This window comes from Corvus hawaiiensis, chromosome 3, assembly GCF_020740725.1.
Source record: "Corvus hawaiiensis isolate bCorHaw1 chromosome 3, bCorHaw1.pri.cur, whole genome shotgun sequence".
Lineage (NCBI taxonomy): Eukaryota > Metazoa > Chordata > Aves > Passeriformes > Corvidae > Corvus > Corvus hawaiiensis.
In genome coordinates, this window is record NC_063215.1 from 61,445,868 (window position 1) to 61,464,198 (window position 18,331).

The 18,331-nt window shown below is 40.2% G+C and overlaps 1 protein-coding gene across 6 annotated transcripts in view; it reads right to left on the minus strand.

The window, feature by feature from the left end:
* Positions 1–8,780: 8,780 nt before the first annotated feature.
* Positions 8,781–18,331, minus strand: part of IPCEF1 (interaction protein for cytohesin exchange factors 1) — an 84,061-nt gene continuing 74,510 nt past the window's right edge. For all 6 annotated transcript variants that reach the window (XM_048299872.1, XM_048299871.1, XM_048299870.1 and 3 more), the window contains 2 exons: positions 17,768–17,961; positions 8,781–14,228 (listed from right to left, as the gene is read on the minus strand). In XM_048299872.1, the coding sequence (XP_048155829.1) occupies positions 14,028–14,228; positions 17,768–17,961 (395 nt within the window). In that variant the 3' untranslated portion in view covers positions 8,781–14,027. The remainder of the gene's footprint in view (positions 14,229–17,767; positions 17,962–18,331) is intronic.

An 18,331-nucleotide genomic window follows, 5' to 3' on the forward strand; every position in this document is an offset into this window, starting at 1 on the left:
CCCCACTGTCCACATTTGTGATGAAAACATTAAATAGCACTGATCCCAATACAGACCCCTGAGGGACACCATTTGTCACCAATGTCCATCTGGATATTGAGCCTTAGACCACTGCTCTTTGGATGTGACTGTCCAACCAGTTTCTCATCTACTGAACCGTCCACCCATCAAACCCATATGTGCCCAACTGACAGAGAAGGATATTGTGGGAGACCATGTCAGAGGCCTTACCTATGTCACGATAGATGACATCCCAGGCCCTTCTCTCACCCAGCAATGTAGTCACTCTATCGTAGAAGGACAAAAGGTTGGTCAGGCAGGATTTGCCCTTGTTGAAGCCATACAGGCTGTCCCAAATCACCTCCCTGTCCTCCATGTGCCTTGACATAGCTTCTAGGAGTTCCGTGATGTTCCCAGACACAGAGGCGAAGCTGATGTGGTTGTAATTCCCAGGAGCCTCCTTTCTACCCATTTTAAAGACAGGTACAAGGTTTCCCTTTTTCCAGTCACCTGGGACTACACCTGACTGCCATGACTTTTCAAATATGATGGAGAATATCCTGGCAACTACATCAGCCAATTCCCTGTTTACTTTCAGGAGCCTCTATGTAAGGGAAGAGGAAAATTGAAGAGATTTCCTACTTAAGTGTCCCCTTGACAAGAGGTGCTCGATCCTGGAATTGACATTTTCCACTGCAGAGACAGACTCCATGAACCCAAGTCTGTGTGAGTTTGTCTCTCTTGGAGCTGGAATGCAGCTGAGTGTACCTGCAGATGCTTTAGCAGAAGAAATATGCAGTTGAGCTGGCTTTGAGCTGGCTTGTGCCTGTTCACTCAGCTAACAAAGGGAGGGGAGACATCAACAGCTGAACTCTTTGTCTTTTTGGTTTTATTGTTATTAAAGTCAAGGCAGCATGAGTAGGCTTACCTGTGCTACAGGTATCTTACTCTCATTTTGAATAATGGGAAGAAACCTTAGAAATCTACATCATGCCCTTCCATCTCTCCAAATTAATAAAAAAATAGGGCCTTTATAGTGATTGTGTCATGGGCAAAACAGTCTCAACTAATTCTTGCTAATTAACACAAAGTTTTCATAAGGATTCAGGTAATCGGGAAAAATTCTAGAAAACAACAATATACCAACTGCAGCGGTGAAAGTACTACTTTGGTGTCCTCCAGTGGGTCCCTGCCCCAGTGTGGGTTGCCTGAAAACATGGTCCTCTGGAGGGTGTCCCTGTCCTTGCTACCTATTTTTCACTGGTTCTGGTGTGTTGGGATCTTTTTGACCAAAGCAGTTTTCTACATAAGGTCAGTGTTTTGCCAAATTTACAAAAAACTGTTTAGCTCTGATTTTCCAAATTCAGTAATTTTTTTTCAGTGACCTACTTCTGAGTTACTTTATTTTCTCAGAACTAATTTTTTAAGATCATGTTCTCTTGAAAGCCTTTTCGTACAAATAAACGGAAAGATGTTCTTTCAGTTTTTGCTTTGTATCAAACATTTTCTTCAATGTGTAGGATTGTGGTTGTTTAGTTCAAAATATCCATTACTTACTTATTTTCTTTCTGTGGGATAAGAATTAGGAGAAAGCAAAGCAGGCACAAAACTTTTTTCCACCACAGATTTCTAACAACTAGTTATTTTCTTTTCAATTTTTCAAGGAGGCAATATATTTGTGAATAAGGTGCAGTTTAGTTCAGGATAATCTGAATTCTCTCTCACTGCTTACCAATGCTGCGAATGTACATATTCAACCTCTTATATTAAATGTTTTCTTGGTTTACGCAATAGTGCAGAGATGATACAGGCTGTTCAAATTTAATTGCTTTTTTTGTATTCCTTCATTGGGATATTTTCTTGTATCTAATGTTCCAGAGAACAGAAGACAAAAGAACAGGGAGCAGGCAAGCTCCAGGCATAGACTCTTCACATGTAAATGATGCATCACGTTGTTTCTGCACATCAGTTTACTGTCACACTCTCTTTCTGTAAATATCTATTTTATTTTTCTCTTGTAAAGCTGTCAGTAGGCAGCATCAGAAGAACTCATTCTTCCCAGAATCCTGTACATTGAGTCAGAGGGATAATACAGCCTGGTAGATCCAAATGTGATAAGGGGTCTGATGATGAAGGCAGACAAAATTTCTTACTCTGAAAGATTTACAAATCAAGATTGCTTCCATGTATCGTAATGCTATTAGATAAAAACAGAGAATGGTAGCATCATAACACTGACTTAAAAGCTATTATACAATGTTTATGAGACTCTTATTTTCAAGAGAGGATCAGACCACATCAAAGTATCCAATTATGATGGATCAGAATGTCATGTATTGACATTAATTCTTGGCAATGGAGAAGATAAATATCACCAGTTGAACTCTGAACAGGAGGCCTCCCATTGGTGTTGCTAATAACTATAACCTCCCCCTGTGCTGATGGTCTCTGGCTTAATGCAGTTCATTATGGAGCAACAGAAGACTAATTTTTTAAAAGCTTTTAATAGTGCATTTATGTTCCTTTTATACTGCCATCATCATCTCTGTAATTTGGAAGTTGAATATGAGATAATTGTAAGAAAGCTTTTGTTCTCTCCCAAGAAAACCATGCACTAGATGGGGCAGAGAAACCCCATGTTCATTGTATGAAAGTAGAAGTACCAGTGGAATTACACTGGTAATGAACTTGTAACTGTACACACTACCTGTACTTCTGTCTATTGGTTGAGCTGAAGTAGAATCATAGAATCACTTGAGTTGGAAAGACCTCTAAGGTCATCAAACCCAACCATTAACTCAGCACTCCCAAGCCCACCACTAAACCACTTCACCAAGGGCCATATCTATACATCTTTTAAATAACTCCAGGGATCAGAACCACTTCCCTGGGCAGCCTATTCCCATGCTTGACAAGCCTTTCCATGAAGAATGTTTTCCTAATATCCAATCTAAACTTCTTCTGGAGCAACTTGAGGACATTTCCTCTCTTCTCATCTCTTGTTACCTGGGAGAGGAGACCCCCACCTGCTTACAAGTTCCTTTCAGGCAGTCACAGAGAGCAATAAAGTCTCCCATAAGCTTCCTTTTCTCCAGGCTAAATACCCACAAGCTCCCTCAGCCACTCCTCCTAAGACCTGTGCTCCAGACCCTTCACCAGTTGGAAGTTTTAGTCCCTTTAATAGCAAGGGGTCTTTAAACAGTCAGGAAAGGATTGCAATTGGTAGGAAGTGAAGCAGTGGCCAATTCAGGTGGCTCCCCTGTGAAAATACATGTACTAGAGATGTTTTAGACAGAAGTATTGTGAAAGTATAATGGGACTTCAACTTACTGAGTCAAGAATACCCTCCCTTTCCACTTTTCTTAAAGCAAAACATCATGTGTTGGGACCACTTGGACTTGGTAAAAGACTAGCAGAGTGCTTCTGTAGAAAGTCTGAACAGAAGGTTGTAGCATTTGGGCTTGGCTTTCAAATCTCTGGATTGGTGGTTTTGCCTGTGAGGGATGAGCAAAACACCATCTAAAGAAATCCTCACAGTGTTTTGGCTTAATACAGGTCCCTAGTTGCAGTAGATTTTAGGTAACAATGGCAAAACTTCAGCAAATCTCCTAAACTAACATAAGTCAGTAATAAAATACAGTCTAGAAGTGAGTGAGAAGAAGAAAGTAAACAGTATAAGTAAATTTATTATGCAGTTTTACCTATAATGGAGTACAACTTAGGGCAAATTTTAAATGTCACATAGGTGATTATCTCCACAGGCTGTTCTAATAAGGTTTCCCCTTTCCGCTCCCCCACTGTTGCTGTTTTACCTTCTGTCTGGTGTAAGTTCAGTGGAACTACTGCTGCCTCTTCTCCAACACGGCAGCAACGCTCTTTCTTGTCCTATTCTTTTGTAGAAATCATTCTTCCTTTTGAATGCATAGTTTCTAATAATGTATTTGATGGCTGCTGCTGGGCTTTTATCAGAGATATCAATGAGAGTGTTAAAAGAAGCATTACTCTTTTTTTTAAGTTTATGATGAAAAGAACAGTGAAATAAAATGTTATATAAAAAGTGTTATGAAGAAAAAAAATACAGTGAGTGTTCAATAGTTTACAGGCTTTCTTCAAGCTCAAGGTGTTTTGTTGCACCTTAATCTGTGAATCTGTGGGTATGTGCAAATTTATGTGTATTCCAGAAAAGCCTACTGGATTATAAATTATTAATTGGAGCAATACACAATAAATGTCTCTCTTTCATCTTGATCTACACTACTTTTATATTCCTCACTAATGTAGCACTTAGGAATTTAGCCTGATACTGCAGCTACAAATTATTCCAAAACTTTCACTGAATCAAAGGAAAACACATATCTCTCTCTTCAGCTAATGCCAAGGGTTAATTTGGTGCAGTGGAATTAATTTGATGCTACATTAAGAACTGAATACAGGTTTGTGTATAGTTATTTTTCTGATCTTTACTGTAAATTTTGACAGACAAGTAGGAGTATGAAATGGTTGCAAAGATCCTCATCCAAAGTCATTTTACTGTGAAACTTTGGGAGGCTGCAGATGGCATCCAGAGATAGCCATGTCTTGCTAGGCAGCTGTGCATGTCTCTGTAGCTTCCCTTAAGCTATAAACAGAATTTATCAACGTTTCCTGCCCAGGATGTAAATAGTATATCAGGGAAGGTGTAAACCCATGTGTTGGGATTTCATATCTTCCAAAGCAGCAAAATCGTTGGAAGACTGAAGGCTGGAGAAACTGAATTGTGAACATTGCCAAAAGTGCCATCATGTTTCAGGCCCAGGGTGCTGACCTATTGCAGCTGCCTACTACATACAAACATGTCATTGGGAACTGAACCTACTGTGGTTTCCCTCATGTCACCTTCCCATCCTGTCTTGACACCAAGACAGGTTTTACTATGTCTGGATGCTCTGCTTACCTTGCCAGGTGGTGTCTATGAAACAAATGGAACTTAGGAACTAAGGTAGTTTTGCATCCTGTGTTTCTCTTTCCATGGGATCCTCTTGCCAAGCTTGTGTCATTAAGCTAGTTCCAGAAGTCAGCTGATGAGCTGTCCAGTCCTGCCCGGGCTATAGCCCAACCAGGTCACCCTACAATCCTCCAGAGCAGCTGTGCTCCTCAACCAGTCAATACCTTCCTGCATCTGAACTTTATTCCCAGGGGTTACTTCACACACTGATTTTTGTATGAACAGTGCTGTCACACAAACTCTGCCTTCATCATTTCTCTGATTCCTTATGGGATAGGCTTCTTTTCTCTCTCTAATGAGCTAAATTTCCATATCCTCTTTTCAAGATATCATTTGTGTCATTGTCTCCAAAGTGCTGAGCTTTGTTTGCTGCCTCAGTCCTGAGATTCTCATCTGCTTCTTCCAAATAGTATCAGCACCATAAGTCATTCTTTTTCTTGTGTTAGAAAACCCATTTCAGCAACAACACAGCCACCTGAATTGCCTCAATTTGTCATCAGCAAGATGAACAGAATAAATTGCTTCACAGAAAACAAATTATGCTCATGATGAAATATCACATCTATCTGGGAAGGTGATATGTGTGTTTTGCAAGAGTATGAAATCTTATTTGGAGCTCCTCCTGACATTTGTAGAGCAAAATTTCCAAATTTCACAGCCAATGACACTACTATCAGAGTCATCTTCATTGCTGCTGTAACAGCAGCAATGCTAGCCAAGGTGAACTGAATTTACTGTCTGTAAAAAAATAAGATTTAGGAAAATGCACCTTAGAAACAAACATCCTAGTTCAGCAACGGGGCTGCAAGAGCACAGGCAGGCCCGTCCATTACCAGGACATGGCTGCCATTGCAGGGGTTGAGGACATTGGAAATGCTTCTGACTTTTCAGCTATTTTCCTGTGACACAACATGATAGTGGCTTTGGGGTTTCATCAGGCATGTGCAGAACATTTCACAAGGGACAGAAACACACTATGGACCTTAACTGCATTTTCCATAAAACAATCTCTGACATCTGAACCCTCAGGGTGCTCTGCAAAACAGCTTTGACAAATTGCTGGATGAGATATGTGGATGCTAAATAGCCAGCTACTAAAAATCCTCCCCTCTGAGACATTAGTTGTATGGCCAGTTGTGGTGTTCCGCTGATCTCTTGCCACCCATTTTTCCACAGGCAAAATTACCCCTTTTCCACACCCCCAGATTTACCAGCTCTCCTTTCTTTGTGTCTGCCTTTGCCACTCAGGTGTTCACTCACTCTTCCTCATAGAGCATCTTTATCCTCAGACTGACCTCGGTTTCATTTTACTGCTTCTGTTTCACGTCTGCAGAGGGTTGGTGTCCCAGAAGCACCTCCATGTTCACACCTGCAGTAAATGCTGTCACCTCTCTGCAAAACTTCCTCAAATGTGGACTGAGACCATTACACAGTTGTACACATGCAGAAGAGGGGAAGGCAAAAACGCAAAACCTTTTACTGAGGACAATGAAGCAAAAAAAACCCAGGATCCTGCAGCAAAACCTCTTATTTTTGTTTCCCCTCTCACATACAAACCTGTCATTTCCCCCCTTGCTTGTCGTGCTGCCAGCAGCCAGCAGGCTGTGCTGAGGGATAAGTTTTCTTCACCAGGAACACGCCGAGACCCGTTTGCAGAAGCTGTGTTTTCCCACCAGCTGTACAAGAACTTGTTTGTCGGCCCAAGACTGACACCACTTGCCAAGAAGTGGAAAGGGGAAAGATGCACGTTTCCCCATCAAAATAACAGCAGTTTGTCACTGTACTCTGTATCCCATGTACTGCCAAGGCTTCTGTTAGACAGTATGAAACATCCCCTAGTGACAACGAGGATATCTCTTGAGAACAAGAAGATAATACAGGAACTTCCTCACTAACAGTAGGCACTTTCTTCCAGCAATAATAAAAAGCCAAAATAATAAGAAGAATGACGACTGAGCCATTCCAAAACAAGCAGTGATGAAATAGGGTCAGATGCCCGGGATGGAGCATTTGCCCTCTTCTGTTGCCAGTGATCATGCTCATCCCAAGCTCACAGGGAATGCCCAAGCTCACAGGAAGCAAGCCCAGTAAAGCCCAGCGGGTTTTCTTAAGCAGACAAAAGACAAATGTTCAAATCATAATGAGTAACTCAATGATACCTTTATAAAACTTTGGAACAGCTTGTGTTTTGTACCACCACAAGAGGGTGTAAAGCAAAAGCAAGAGCCAAACGAGAGGCAGCCCGAGCCAGTGAGGTGTGGTGTTACAGCAGGCATAAGGGTAGGCAGATGGTGCCCCACTGCCTTTCCTGTCAGCATTCCCGCAACAAGCATACCAGGAAGGATCCTACGGAAAGATGTCATTGGATGCTCTTTTGTAGAATTTGGCTTTCAGGCCCAGAAACCAAATGTTTGGCCGTGCATTAGTCATTGAAAGCAAGAGCACAGGCTGAGATCACATGAAAACTTGTTTCCTCGGGTTGTCTTCACAACTCCCTGTCTAGCAGGTGGGAAAAAGAGAAATCATTGCTTGGTAGAAGCAAAGGTATAACTTTGTGGGAAGCTGAGCCAAGCTAATGCTCTGCTTCTGAGAGGAAAATGTCCCCCTCTTCCCTCCCACTTACGCAGCTCTTCTTCCTTCTGGTTCTGCCTACAGAATCCAGCTGCTGCCCTTCTGAGGACTCTGTCAGGCACTGAACCTCTCCATGAGGCAATTTTAGTTATCATCGCTGTAGATGAGTATCCAGCTTGGTGTGCTTTTTCCCTGCTGCCTGACATGGCTGAGCTGACAGAGGTGCCAAATGATTAGCTGACTAGCCCAAAGCAAGCAGTGGCAGCGTGTAGAAGGTTGGGAGAACAGAGGGGACAGAGACAGGGATATTATTCCTTCATTTGAGCCCTTAGGACAAGCTCATTTCCTAGGAAACACACCTTCACCATACTGCGACCTGTCTGGCTTATCCAGTTAAACTGAAACCCTTTTGACAAAAATCCCAATCTTCTTTTAATGCAAACAGGCTGCTCTGTGAGCCAAAAAAAATCCAGTAACATCTCATACCTGTCCGAAGAGACCAATCTTCCTAAAGCATGCCTACAACCACCAATTAGAGTTAACTAATTTAACAGCAGTTTCAAATATTACATTGCAAACTAGTAGAGGGTATTCCTCAGTCAAACCATTCATTGACTCTTCCTGGTTCCAGATTATACAACTTAATAATAATATTAGTCCCACAGGGAAATTGCTTGTTCAAAGAACCAGCAAAAATTTATTTTAATTTATTGCAGTAAACTGAAAAATCAAGAGTGAAAATTAAAAAAAAAAAGGCTGAGCAAAATATTCTCTCATTTCAGTGTTTAATTGACAAGTGCAAACATAAGGCTCTCATTCTGCAAGATGTGTGCATCATTCCATGAAAATCGATTCACACGTGTAGGCAACAAGCAGTAAAAAGGCAGCGCTGAGTGCCAACATTATGCTGTGAGTTTTAAACCAGTGAAGAAAAAAAAAGGCTCAGCAGGTAAAATACCAAATTTGGGTTCCATGTGCTTTCATGGTGCTGCAGGCCCTGCCCCTGCCTGATAGATGTCCTTGCAAATATTCCTCTGTGCATGACTTTCCCTCTCTACATAGAGTGCAGTTCAAACACACCCATTCTTCCCTTGGGCCAGTCCCCTGCACTGAAAGCTTTGCACAAGAGCACTGCTATTTGCGTGCACAAATGGCTTTTCACCAGGTGAGTTATTTTGCTAAATGCTCATAAATAAGGTGACTTACGTGAATCTTTGCTAGACTAGTGCTAGTTTTTTTTTCATGTGGGAGTGGGAGATGTGTTTTCATATCCTTTTTTTTTTTTTTTTTTTTTTTTAGCTGGGAGAAGATAAAACTGCCATAAGCAACTTCAAGAGTCAGAATAATTTGGGCAGGTCCTAAGGTATCTAGGATACAGGGAGTGGTTCCTAAGCTATGGTATGATGACACAAGATATTTTCCTTATAGAAAGGCCATTCACCTACATCCTCAAAATGGACCTCATGTGGACCAGATGGGGTGCATAAGCAACAGACACTGGTAGCTACAGTGCTTTCCCAAAGAAATAGATTTTGTGTGTTACAGGCTGAGTCATCTAAAGTCCATCATTTCCAGATCATACATCAACGCTGTTGAGCTATCAATGAATTACATGCATATTTCATCTTTAGCTTGCTGCCAGCTTATAAACCACTCCCTCTGGATTTTGATCAGGAGGAAACAAATTAGGAAAATATTCATTTTTCCAGAGCAGACAGGTCTTGGAACTTCTCCCACAGTGAATTTCAAGGAATGTAGTATTCTTTTCAACACTTTACAATCTTTTCTGAGTGTTGAAATTCTTAGCTTTTGGCAAACTTAGCTCCCATTACCCTACGCAGAGATGTGGATGTCAGCACGATCTTAGCTCAGAGCTTTTTCTGTTCTGTTTTCCTTTTTTCACCTCAAATTTTGTTTCAGTTCATAATGAAGGCAGTTTTTAAAAAATGCAAGAATGTTGCAGCGTGAAGCAAACCAAAATGGGATAAATCTTCAAGCATCAAGGAAATGCTCACTGACATCTTAAAATGTCTGCTGCTTTGAAATGCCCCACACAAAACAGGAAATTCCACTTTGGCTCTACTACTATAAGAAAACCACTTTGGCTTCCTGTTAGACAGAAAGACATGTCTCATATAAATGAAGTAAGCCCGGACCATCATTACAATTGGTTACTTTTGTATGACTAAACAAGCAAAACAGCAAAAAAAGCCCAAAGCCCAAACCCCAGCCACAACACATGGAGTTCCTCTCATAGATGCATGCTTACATGGGCTCCTTTGCTACCTGAAAAGTTTAAAACTACAGGTTTTTATACTAAATCTGCAATAGACATGTAAGCTTACAGGCTCACACAATAGATGTAACACCCCATAATTTTTCCAAGTAAGAAATAATTTTAAATTCTGAATTTCCACACAGTTTTAAATCAAATACCATCACATTTTTTCTTCCCCTCCCTCTTTGGCTGTCCCAAACCAGCCTTTTCTCTCAATATGAAGGTTTCCTCCAAAATTAAAATTATTTGCATAAAAAAGAGAAGTAGCATGTTATTTATTCCTGTTTATTCCTGGTTTCATTTAGGGTACAGTTAATTTCTTCTTCAGTAGCTGTACAATGCTGTGTTTTGGATTCCAAATGAGAGTGGTATTGGTAACACGCTGATATTTTGGTTGTTTGCTAAGTTGTGTTTATACTAAGTCAAGGACTTTTTCCCTTGTCTTGTGCTCTGCCAGTGAGGAAGTACACAAAATACAAACTAGAGGGAGCATAGCTGGGACAGGTGACCCAAACTGACCAAAGGGATGTTCCACACCACAGAGCAGCATGCCCAGTATATAAACCAGGTGGGTTACCTGGAAGGGGGGCCTGAGCTGGGTTTGGGAAGAGGGATCTGGCAGGTCAGTGGGTGGTGAGCAATTGCATTGTGCATCACTTGTTCAGGTTTCTTTCCTTTTTATTATCATTATTATTGTTTACCATTATTATTGTGTTTTACTTTATTTTAAATTATAAAACTGGTTTTGTCTCAGCATACAAGTTCTCCTCCAGTTCTCCTCCCCATTACACCAGGATGGGGAGGGAAAAGAGAGGGGGCCTGAGCAAGCAACTGCATGGTGCTTCATCTCCAGCTGGACTTAAAACCATGACAAGGTGAAACCCTAGTATTTATTGAATCATCAGAGCTAGATGTAAAAATTATTCACAATCCCCAGATGAAATCTCTTCCATTATAGGAAAGGAAATGTGATCCCACCTCATTCTGGTATCTCATGAGATGTACACTACCAGAACAGAGAGATTCAAATTCCAGAAAAGCTGCAGAAAGAGTTGAAATTAGATATTGTTACTAGATATTGTTAAAATCTCCATTGTTGCATTTACTGCACCAGCTGGCTTTACTGACAGAGGAAAAATTGTGCACGTGCACATATCCATGCACACATACTTTCTCCTGAAAAAGTACACAAAGCAAGTCCCTTGAGGCAGAGGGTTGAAGGCTTCTTGACATTCACACACTAGGGATGCACAGCTCCCTATGCTATGAGTCAATAGCGCAGGTCTTCCAAATCCAGACCAAGAAACACCAATTACTCCAAGCATCACTGCGCAGAGCAAGAACTTGTCCAAATTTCTCCTGTTGAGGTGGCTCCCCGCTGTAGCTGTCAGCTTGTGCATAATTCTGTCTCTGATTATGGCTTTCACGCTGCTGGGCAACCCCTTGTGATAAACCCAGGCAAAAACTGTCACAGTAATTAGTAATGCCAGAAAATTAATCCGGTTTTACTGCAATTTTCACTTTGCATTTTTCACACTTTTCATTTTTTTGAGTCTATATAGTAGCTGAAGAGAGTGGAGTTAGACTTCCTGCACAGTACTTGCATAAAACCCATACATTTGTTTTCCTGAACACAGAAATTTGTTAAAATTATAACTGGATTAAAGTAACCCCATTCAAGAATTTTATGTTCTTTTCTAAGAGGTGATAGAGCCCATTCTCAGCAGGTCGCCAAAGCCTCAATAGTTCAAGAGTAATTATCTACTGACCATCTGAAAGAGAGTAATTTAAAAGCAATTTTAGGCTATGTAATCCATCAGAACCAATAGAAGAGCTTGGGCAGTCCAAGGGCATTTGTTTGTCTATTTGGGAAGGCTGTTGTGTATGTGCTTGTACAAGTACAGTGTGAAAAGAGCCAACACAGCACGTACAGGCCACATAGCGCTTTTCTTTGTATACTGCAAATCTACTTCAGCAAAAGGAGTTGACTAGGACTTTGCTCAGAACTGCAAGGCACTGACTTGTCTGGCCCAGCTGAACAGGCCACTTAAGCATGTGCTTCTTTTCAACATTTAAGTGAAGATGCTTTTGAAGAAAAATGGTGTTTACATGCTTTGTTTCGTGAGAAACTCACATGTGTGATAGAAAATGTACATATAATTTGACCTCCAGTACTTATCAATTACTTAGCACCAGGTAGTTAAAAATGAAATGGACCAAGTAGATTAATCCCTACACTCCTAATTTTCAGGGTGCTCTCAGAAGTTAATTGACAGCATTTCCATGGGAATGGTGGAAGAATTATTTTTAAAAAAATCCATACAAACAAACAAAAAAAGTATCCTAAAAATGGGCTCCCTTTTTAAGATGCAATTACTCTAAACCAAATTACATCAGGTATTAAGCTTGTTTAACTTCTAATTAGAATTAGTGATGAAATCACTGCTTATATGATGATTTCCTGAAAAGAATAGCTTTGTAACTATCCAGGGTTTTCTGTCTGCTTCCCCATTTAGTCATTTTCATCTATTTCCATGTCTCTATTTTAAAAGAAAAGCTGCTGAGTATTAAAAATGCAATATCAACAGTCAAACTAATTACTACACAGGTGGAAAAGATTTCACATGTTCCCACTAACACCATTACCTTTTTTCTCAGTCAAGCTATGATAAAACACATAATGTGTAAAGACAAATGAATATGGCTGCATCTCTATAGTGTATTTTGCTTTAAAAGATAAACTGTATTGAAAACCAATGACAAAAAATATCTTTATGAAATATCCACAGAAGTGCAGATTGTCACAGTTGCTGTAGTGGCATTAATTTGAGGATAGTGGGGTAATTCTTCCTTTTCAAAATTCAACACCCTGCAAAATTCCTTATACTTCAGAAGAGGGGAAGGCAAAAACCCAAAACCTTGTACTGAGGACAATGAAGCCAAAATATCATGATCCTGCAGCAAAACCTCTTATTTTTGTTTTCCCAAAGGGAAATCTTGAAACTTTCTAGAAAACCTTTTTTTTAGACCCTAAATTGAACAGATTTTCTTCACCTAAAACTCAAAGCTATAAAAGCAGAAGAAAGAGTCACAGCACATGTCTCAGGGCAGTCTCAGCTGTAGAGCCATTACTGTGATCCATAATGGAACACAAAACAAAGAGGCATTTCAAGTCAATCTGTAAGCACTCGCATCTGGGTGGCCTTGGTCCACATGTGCCTATTTATATTAGGAAATTCAGCATATATAAATATATAAATAAAACATCTATACAGTACATAGTCACATTCATATAAGCCATAAAATTACATATATTTACAAAAATATTTGCAGCTTTGTTTTACACTTCCAGGTCCACATTAGGAGTTTAGTTATTTAGCTTCTGCCTTGTGAACTTGATCACCTTCCTTAAGCTGGACTCTGGGATGAGCTTGTACCTTGTATACTCCCAGTTGTCAAAAATAAGAAAGCAGAACATAATCTTCCAAGGAATTCTTCCAAGTCCGTAAAAAAAGTTGAAACTTGTCTCACTGAAGAGTAAATTATATGTTAGCAAAACTGAGAGACCTCTTCTTCATGTAGAAAGACAGTACCTTCTTGGTCTGGACCATAAATAAACTTGAAACTCATTAAACATCAGGCAGAGCCCAAAGTGGGTGCCTGGCAGCTGTCTATAGTATCAATTAATGCATAATTACTCTTCTACTTATCTCAGTTTAAACTGGTAGAGTGGTGAAAGTAAATGGGTGCAGAGATGAAAATGCATACATCGGGTTACCGTAGAGGGTAAAAGTAGAGTAGATTACATCCTGTCGGTATCAGTTTAGCTTCAAGGTAAGTTGCATGGTTAAAACAATCCCAAGGATCTCATATTTATACAGTACACATTCCATAGTTCTGTGTCCTCCAGGAGCTGGACACTTACAATTTTCTTCTCCAAAAACTGAAAAACATTTCTTTGCCTCTTTTGTTAAGTAGTCGACTTACATGCACAGGCCAAGTTCAGGCATGCTTTTTTACCTTGGTGAACTTGCCCTTTTGACATTAAATAAGTTCTGAAAGAGCATTCAAAACTTTGGAGAGTGGGTTGTTTTCCTTCTGAAGCACACTTGCGAAAAACAAACCTCCAGTACAGCAGCTTAAATTGCTTGTACGTGAAGACCCAGGGAGAAAGATCTTGCCATGTGTCATTGATCAAATAGCACTTTCAGTGATTGGCTGTGGAGTCATCTCTTGCTCCTCACAATTCTCTGTGGACATGTCCTGGACCTCCTGTTGCTGATAAATATCTTGGACCAGCATGATATTTGTGCTCCTCCACTCTCTGTACTTCACTGCTGTCAACTTTGGGTCCTCTAGCAGCTGGTTAATTGTGGCCAAGTCATGTTCCTTACACTAGGAAGAGAACAAGTGGTTATTTCCACAGAAACTGTCAAGATAATTCTCCCTAACGAAAACACTCTGGGAACATTAGACTCATGTCACAAGGAGATGGACAGTTACCCATCCTCCTTGCAGCTTGTTCCCATTTTTAGAGCATAGGTCGTCAAAGTTATGTCTGCAGCAAAAATTCTTCCCAGTTAAAGGCAGTTATGGTTTCATCTGGATTTTTTTTATAGGCTTCATAACAAAAATTCATGAGAGAAGATTCATGTGAAAATTACACATTGTTATGCTGTCTCTCAACAAGACAGTACTTGCATGAAACCAGACACAACAGCATTTATATCCGTAATTCACAGCATTTCTAACTTTCTCAAAAAATACTTATTCCACTTTATAAATGTCTTTTCTCTGGGAGCTGGACTGCACACTATTTTGGACATAATTTGTGCACTGGCAATAGAGTGGCCAGAGCACATATGGCTGCCGTCTACCACCAGCTACTACTAATAAATATGGTATCTACTTTTAGGCAAGAGCAGCTCAGACTATATATTGCAGGCACCCTGGTTCACTTGTAAGATGTGAACAGTGACAGATGCGGGGACACTGAGACTCTGTATGTCACAGAACTACAGAATGGTTGAGCTTGGAAGGGACCTCTGGCAGTAATTTGGTCGAAAACCCTTCCTCAAACAGAGCCACCTACTGCAGACTGCCTAGGGCTGTGTGGAGATGACTTTTGAATATCTGCAAGGATACTCAACACCTTCCCTGGACAACCTGTGCTTGGTCACCCTCACAGTAAAAAAGTGTTTCTTGATATCCAGGGGAAACCTTCAGTTTGACCCATCACTTCTGGTCCTGTCTCTGTGCACCTCTGAAAATAGCCTGGCTCTGTCTTCATTACATCCTCCTTTCACATACTGATGTTCTTTGATGTCCTCACATGTTGTGGCATAACAAACCACTTTGCTTTTCCAGCCCATATTGCCTATCCCTGCAATGGACCACAGGATAAAGAAGCCCTAGTTAGCAGGTGTAACTTCTTAATGGAGGCACCATGCTGCAATAACAAGCCTTAACAACTTTTGCCAGGCTCCATCCCTCCAGTCTGTGTGTGAAAGTGATGGAATAGCTCTAACCATCTTCTCCTGCTGCTACCCATTCATCATACCCGAGGACACCCTGTGCTGGTGGCTGCCTTGGAAACACCTTGAAAGGATTCCCATGCATTCATTTCACCTTCTGATAGCAGCAATCAGCTGTTTATACATCCACGTCCCACTACTACTCTAATAAACCTTCAACTGCTCCAATCTCTGGGATGCCTTTGCTGCTTTTTAAACCAAAAAGCTTGTTCAACTGTAGTTTACACATGTCCTACCCTCAAGACCCAGTGCCAGCCCTTTTAGGAAGACTTCTGGCATTGATGCAGGGATATGTGCAGTTAGCTTAAGAGAAGAAGAGAGGAGATAGGTAGAAAGGAGAGAAGTATTTCTACTGGACAAACCTGGTGGCAAGAAGTCATGCCATGGCATTTCTCCTGTAGCACCAAAACTATTTCCCACATTCACTAAGACTGTGATGCATCTGCACATAGCTTCCCTCTCTTCCAAAGTATTCAAAGCATGTTTTGCTAATGATATATTGTGGCAGCAACATTAATCTGTTGTTAAATATGTGGAGTCAAAAGTCTAAAATTGCACTGAGACTTGCATGAATCACTTCTCAAACTAATAGGGTTTTAATTAAAGCAGAGTACATATGGATTAGAAGCAAAAAATTGCTGATTTTTAAATTTTCAGTAGATCATTTCCAATTATCTTATATCTCATACATTAAGAAAATTTACTTTAAAAGCACATAATTCCACTGATATAAAGAATATAGCACTTTCCCACTGCAGGCCTTTCAGACAGGCTAACTTAAACACTGCTGTGTACAGAACTCTCTTTGTGTCTATGAGAAAGTGTCTGTGCTATATTTGTCTTGCCAATATTCCAGTTTCTTAGTTTGAAGAAAGGAAAAAAAAAAAACCAAAAAATCCCACCAAACAAACAAACAAAAACCACAAAAAAACCACAAAACCCCAACAAAAACTAAGAGATCAACACATTTTATATGTTATGAGCACTCCAAAACTTATTTTTCCATATTAAATACAAGTGTTAGACAAGCCTAAGTTAATCACAACATATAATACTCCCATGCTAAATCAATGCATGGTTGTCCTCCTTGCTCATGCTCCATACTAATGAAAGTGACTCTCCCACAAAATTCAACTCCATTTTGTACTAACTGGTTCTTAGATTTATTAGTGAGGCTCCTGTCAGGGAAAACCTTGCAGAATGTTTCTGTATGAAGCTTTCTATCTTACAAAATACACATACTCTTTAAACTAACTTTCTGTTATGTGGTGGGCTCCCTTTATTGCTGATGCAAATGAATATTTCAATAGTCACTGTCATATCACTGAAAACTCTTTGATACTAAGGAGAGACTTCACCAGGTCTCATATGGAGTCAGGAAGAATGCCTCTCTCCCCAATTCCCTTTACAATTGTACCTTTCAGAAATTTCAATACAGGCTGAGGTGCCAAAGCCAAGCCTCCCATTGCAACTAATAATCAAACCAATGATTGTGCTGATAGGATAAGTTTTTAGAGTCATGGAATTGCTAAGGTTGGAAAAGACCTCTAAGATCATCAAGTCCAACCATTTTACATGCATTTCTCCAGCTCACAGTGCTTGATGCCAGAAACATGCATTTGAAACAAGATACTCAATTCCTGCTTCAAATGCATACGAAAAGAAACAAGTGAAGCCTCAAGTCTGCATTTATTCTTTCATCACCTTACAATATAAATGCTGTGGTTAAGCTTTCTATTTCCCTCAGTACCATTCAGAAGCAGGCTTTGAAATCCCTTAACACTTGATGCTGGCAAGTAAACAGCTCCATAAATCTCCATATTCCAGACAGATTTACCAGTCCCTTCATGGAACAGCTCCTGAACCCCTGCACTCCTCCAGTTCGTGATATATTTCCAACATAAAAGCAGGATGCTTTTGTTATTAAAAATATTTTAGTTACAGGTCTTTACAATAGCTTTGGCACATCCTGTACATTCTCTAATAATCACATAAGGAAAACTTTTTTTGGCTCAGGGTCATTTTCATGTCCTTTATCATCAGTGTACTTTGTCTGCTCTTCCTTTTTTAAGGCTCCCCTGTTTAGTGCATTTAGCTGAGCTTGCAAGTTTTCCAGTTAACTAAGAGAAGTTTTCTTTATTAAATTTTCCAAATGAGCTGGAACTTCTGCAAGAAAAGTCCCTCCTGAGCTATTGCCTCTGCTTCCAGTTCAAATTGAACAACGTAACACAGATCAGTATTCACAATGAAGCAGAAAAAAAAATTGGAAAACTTAACAAAATTCTCTGGGGCTTTCAGTAAATACATAATTAGAGTTTGGCTGAAGTCTATGCTGCTTCTTTTTTCAGCCAAACTCTTTCTTTCTGTCAAGCTTTTCCTTGGCAAGATCTGCAAACTCACCTTTAATGTGCTGTTCAGCATTCGAATTTTGTGGAGTTTCTCATTAATGGAGGGATTTTTGCTGCGCTTGATAAATGACTTCCTGAGCTCCTTCTTAGTTGACAGTCTACGATCACCAATGGGAGACAGGCTTGCTTGCTCCAACGACTTGTAAAGTCTCTCCATCTCGTCATCATCATCACATTTTTCCTGGTCTGCAAAGAAAAGAATAAATTGGGTATGAGAAGGTGAATGTGGCAGCAGATAACAGAAATGTTATGTTCAGCCATCAGGAAGGCTCTCAAACAGGTCAAAAAGTAATGGTATTAGAGTTAAAACTAAGGGCAGTTAGGGTAATTTCTAGGGTGATAAAGCCTATGAGAGAGACATACTTCCAAACTCAAATGTTGTTAAGAATCGGATAATGATCCAACAGATGTGAGCCTGTATCTCCCCTAACAGAGTGCTGCTTTAATGCTCTGACTATATCACAGCCTTTGAATAGCTGTCAGTAACTCTGGATGAAACAACTCTGATAGCATCTATGCCCATTCACCCTTCCCCTACATGCTACACACCGTGAAT